Here is a 4,321-nt window from a genome sequence, read left to right as displayed (position 1 = left end):
TGGGGAGCAAGCAAAGCTTTGTGTGCAGAACTGGGCAGGCTGCCATGGGGGTCTTGGGTCTGGAGTTGGATGGAAGTGGCAGAAGCAGGATGGAGCAGGAGCACTGTCAGATGGGGTGACTGGGACTGGAGGTGGAGCAAGGTGGGGGGATGGCCCTGGCCAGTGCGGGACAGCAGCTTGTGTGCTGGTGGGTGGGGACCAGCACCCCCAACCCTGGGGGTCTCTGGACAGGCAGATGTCCCTGCTGCCTGCCACGTCCTGGGCTGGCAGCGCTGCCCCAGCCAGGGGCTGCCCCTGGGAAGTGGGAAGCTCACCCTTGCCCCTCGTCCCCAGGCCCTTCCACCTCACAGGACCACCGGCCAGCCACGACCCACAGCCACGTCTCCCGAGCACCGGCGCTCGTCCAGACACTCCGGCCCCGCCAGACGTCGTCAGCCCCCAAACAGCTGGACAGGACTGGGTGTCCAGTGCTCGACAAGGGACGTCTTCTCAGCAGACACAGGAATTTGTGAAAGCTGCCCTCAAAAAGATGACTTTTTTGGTTTTATTAAGTTAATAAAAAAAACATAAAAATGCAGACATAGCCTGGTCCCACCAGCCTCTCTCTTCCTCAGGCTCCCTGTTGCTCCTCAACCTTTCTCCTCCCTCCTGTCTCTCTGCCACCAGGCTGAACACAGGAGCAGTTCCAAAGGCAGGGGGACACACAGGCACAGGGGGGACATGGGGAAGCCACGCCGAGCATGGATCCCCCCTGTCAGCACTCCTGCAGAGCTGCACCGTGTCCCAGCGGAGGAAGACCATAAGCTCAGACCAGTGTCTCTGCTGTGGGGGTGAAGCACCATCTGCGCAGGGATGCTCATCACACTGTGGTGGGAATGAAACGTAGCTGAAAGTGCTGCAAATTACATGGAAGTGACAGTTAATTAAACACTCAGAATCCAGAGAGAAGTCCAGAAGACTCAGTCGCGTTGAGGATGAATATGCATATCCATGGCTAGTAAACACATTTATCATGAGCAAAGAGAGCAAAGCCAGGCTTATTCCACACTCCACAATGCAAGAGGAAACCCAGACATGAGTGCGAGTTGCCTTGTAAAAGAAGAAAAGTCTGACACAGCAGAGGAGGAACTGCCTTAACTGTAACTTAGTTGTAATCCAAGAAAGAAAACCCTGACCCTCCATCTCTCATGTGCAGTTGCTGTGCCACTCTGGGCACTAGGTGGGCAGCAAGAGCTTTCTGTGTGGGCACCTTTGGTCTGGGAGGAATCTTCACTTGTATTCAGTTTTGGGGAGGTGGGAGCAGCAATTGCAGCACAGGGCTGAAAAAAGGGAAGAGCAGCCCTTTCCCCCAGGACAGAAAGCCTGTGAGTCTTGTCTTTCAGGTGCAGTTGGTGGGGCAGCCTGGAAAGAAAGCCCTTACTGTCCATCTCTCAGGTGCAATTGGTGGGCCACTCTCAGCACTACGTGGCCAGCAAGAGCTTTCTTTGCGAGCACCTTTTGTCTGGAAGGAATCTTTGTCCGTCTTGAATTTTGGCAGTCGGACTCATCTAAAGATCTCCTGAATTACTGGTCTCATTTGCTTATTTTGTGAAGAAATATCAATAAACATGGAATTTCTTGGAACTCATGGATAAAGGGAAGTGGGAAGGGAAGAGTTCACAGCCCCAAGGCTTCCAGAGCTCTCAAGTAGGGTTTGGATAACACTCTCAGGGACATGGTGGGATTTTGGGGTTTTCCTGTGCAGGGGCAGGAGTTGGGTTTGATGATCCTTTTGGGTCCCTTCCAGCTTAGGATATTCCATGATTTTATGATTCTTTAAACACAATAACCTGAGGAAGAGTCAATGTAGTTTTTAAAGGAATGTCATGGCTCAGAAATCTCTTACTGCCGAGACGGTGTGTGTGGACAATAGTGAGCTGATCTGTGTAATGCCATCCAAAAAAGCTTTAAAGAAGATGTATCATAGAGTTTTCAGGGACACTCAGCTGTAAGACATCAACAGCTTGCAAAGCTGGGAAGCAAAGATAAGGCAAATTGGTGAAAATGCAGAGATTTCCTGTCGGATGCTCAGAGTGTCTCCACTGGGACTGGAATTTTCAGCATGTTCAAAAGTGGTGGAGAAAAGGCCATAAATAGCACGGTGACAACATTTCTGGTGGAGAAAATAGTTCAGAACTGTCATAGCTAAAGGTGACTGGAAGGATTTCAGGCTGCACGACGAGTGGGTGATAACATGGAAAATGAGATTCAATGTTGATAAGGATAAAGCAAAGCACATCCCTCGCTGTTCATGGGGGGACTCTAAATTAGCTGATGCCAGTCAAGAGCTGAGGGTAACTGTAGGCAACTCTCTGAAAACATCAGCTGAAGGTTCAGGACTAATTAAAAATTTAAAAAGGCTCCAGAAATTGCAAGGAAAATATCACTTGCCCCTTATAAAGAAGGGGGTGCTCATGGGTGTGTGTGGCTTTGGTGCCTGGCTCAGAAAAGATGGAGAAGAACTGGAAAAGGTCACAGAGATGGAGAAAATGTGTGGTCAGAGGTGGGAATAGCATCCCTGTAAGAAAAGGCTGAATAGATCAGGGCTGTGTTAGAAATGAGATGAATGAGGATCCAATCCCCTGCCATGGGCTGGGACACCTTCCACTATCCCAGGTTGCTCCAAGCCCCATCCAGCCTTGCCTTGAACACTTCCAGGGATGAGGCAGCCACAGCTTCTCTGGGTAACCTGTGCCAGGGCCTCACCACCCTCCCAGCCAGGACTTCCTTCCCAATATCCCACTTATCCCCACCTTCTGGCAGTGTTAAGCCATTTCCCCTTCTCTTATCCCTCCAGGCCTTTGTCCAAAGTCCCTCTCCAGCTCTCTTGGAGCCCCTTTAGGCACTGGAAGGGCACTGGGGATGCAGACATGGATGCAGTAGGAACAGGGAACAGTTAAAGATGGTTATTCTGCATTTTCACAGCTGGTAGTCAGACTAGATGATCTCCAGAGATCCCTTCCAACCTTCACTATTGTGTGATTCTGTGATTGTGGGGGTACCAGGCAAAGGAATGGCAAGTTCATCTCAGAATGTTGTGAAACCAGAAGTCTAAATGGACTCAATAAGGAATTGGACAAACTGATGGAGGACTGGAGCTGTTAAAATTCTCTGTGTGTCCAAAGCAAGGCTGACTGATGGGAACTGAGGACACAGGTACAAGTTCACCCTCAGCCACCCATTGCACAGGCCTTGGTGGGCACAGAGTGAAACCTTCCAAGCCCTCAGGGTATAAGAGGCATCCCCAGCCTGTCAGAACCATCTGGACATCTGTTCCTCAGGCCCCTGCAAGAATTGGCAGAGAAAGTCTTTGCACTTTCCTTCTTTGGCTGCAGATGAATAAAAGATCTGGAAAAAGAAGCAAATTATGTCTTTCTGTCATTCCCTTTTTCCCTGTGAATGATATGCAGCCATGCTGAGGACAGGTAGATGCCTGGGACAAGCAGCTCAGCACTCTCCCATCTCTTTGCTTTTTGCTGCCCCTCCCTGCCAGCATCCCACTCTCCCCTCTCCCCTCCCAACAGAATCAGAATGGCCTCAAATCTGCGTTCCTGAACTCATCATTCCCTCTTGTGCAAGCTCACAACATTCCTTAGAAGATGATTCTGAGGCTCACATTAAATCCTTTGGGACAGGTTGGAAAACCCTGCTTCAGAGAAATATGTTGTATTCTCTCTGCCTGTTTCTGCTATATATTCTCTGCTTGCCCAGAGAAGCTGTGGCTGCCCCATCCCTGCAAGTGTCCAAGGCCAGGTTGGACGGGGCTTGGAGCAAACTGGGACGGTGGAAGGTGTCCCAGCCCAGGGCAGGGGGTGGAACGAGATGGGCTTTAAGGTCCCTTCCAAGCCAAACCACTCTGTGTGTTCCTGATTCTTTATCCAATGAGGTTCTTGGTACCTTCTTCCCCACTCACACTCCTGTGTGAGCAGACGGTGCTGGTGGACTCTCAGCACTCCATGGGGCAGCTGAACAGAGCAACAAATGTGGAGCAAAAAATTGCAGCCTGCAGCTGGGCTCTTTATGGGAATACTTATGGACTCTCCTTGCCTGACAGACTTCCTTCCCGCTGGAAGCTGCCTGGCAAACCCGGGGCGAGAGCACCCTCTGGGGACCGGCAGAAATGTAACAGTGAGACTCCATTTCTCAAATCCCTTCTTTTCACATGGACTTTGCACTTTTGAGTGTTTCGTGATGGTCGTGGGTGCCTGCTTGCCTGCCCAGAAAGAGGAGCCTGATGGAGAGGGCTGGAAGCCACAGAGTGTTTCTGTTACTACAGGACAAG

At 50.8% G+C, this 4,321-nt stretch overlaps 1 protein-coding gene across 1 annotated transcript in view; it reads left to right on the top strand.

Moving 5' to 3' along the window:
* The first annotated feature begins 1,865 nt into the window (after positions 1 to 1,865).
* Positions 1,866 to 4,321, top strand: part of BAZ1B (bromodomain adjacent to zinc finger domain 1B) — a 56,275-nt gene continuing 53,819 nt past the window's right edge. The window contains exon 1 of the mRNA XM_029961244.1: positions 1,866 to 1,911. Coding sequence (XP_029817104.1) covers positions 1,866 to 1,911 — 46 coding nt within the window. The remainder of the gene's footprint in view (positions 1,912 to 4,321) is intronic.

This window comes from Manacus vitellinus, unplaced genomic scaffold (assembly GCF_001715985.3).
Source record: "Manacus vitellinus isolate BGI_N305 unplaced genomic scaffold, ASM171598v3 scaffold_32_pilon, whole genome shotgun sequence".
Taxonomy (NCBI): Eukaryota; Metazoa; Chordata; class Aves; order Passeriformes; family Pipridae; genus Manacus; species Manacus vitellinus.
The sequence above is the reverse complement of the archived record's forward strand: the minus strand, read 5'-3'. Positions and strand labels throughout refer to the sequence as shown.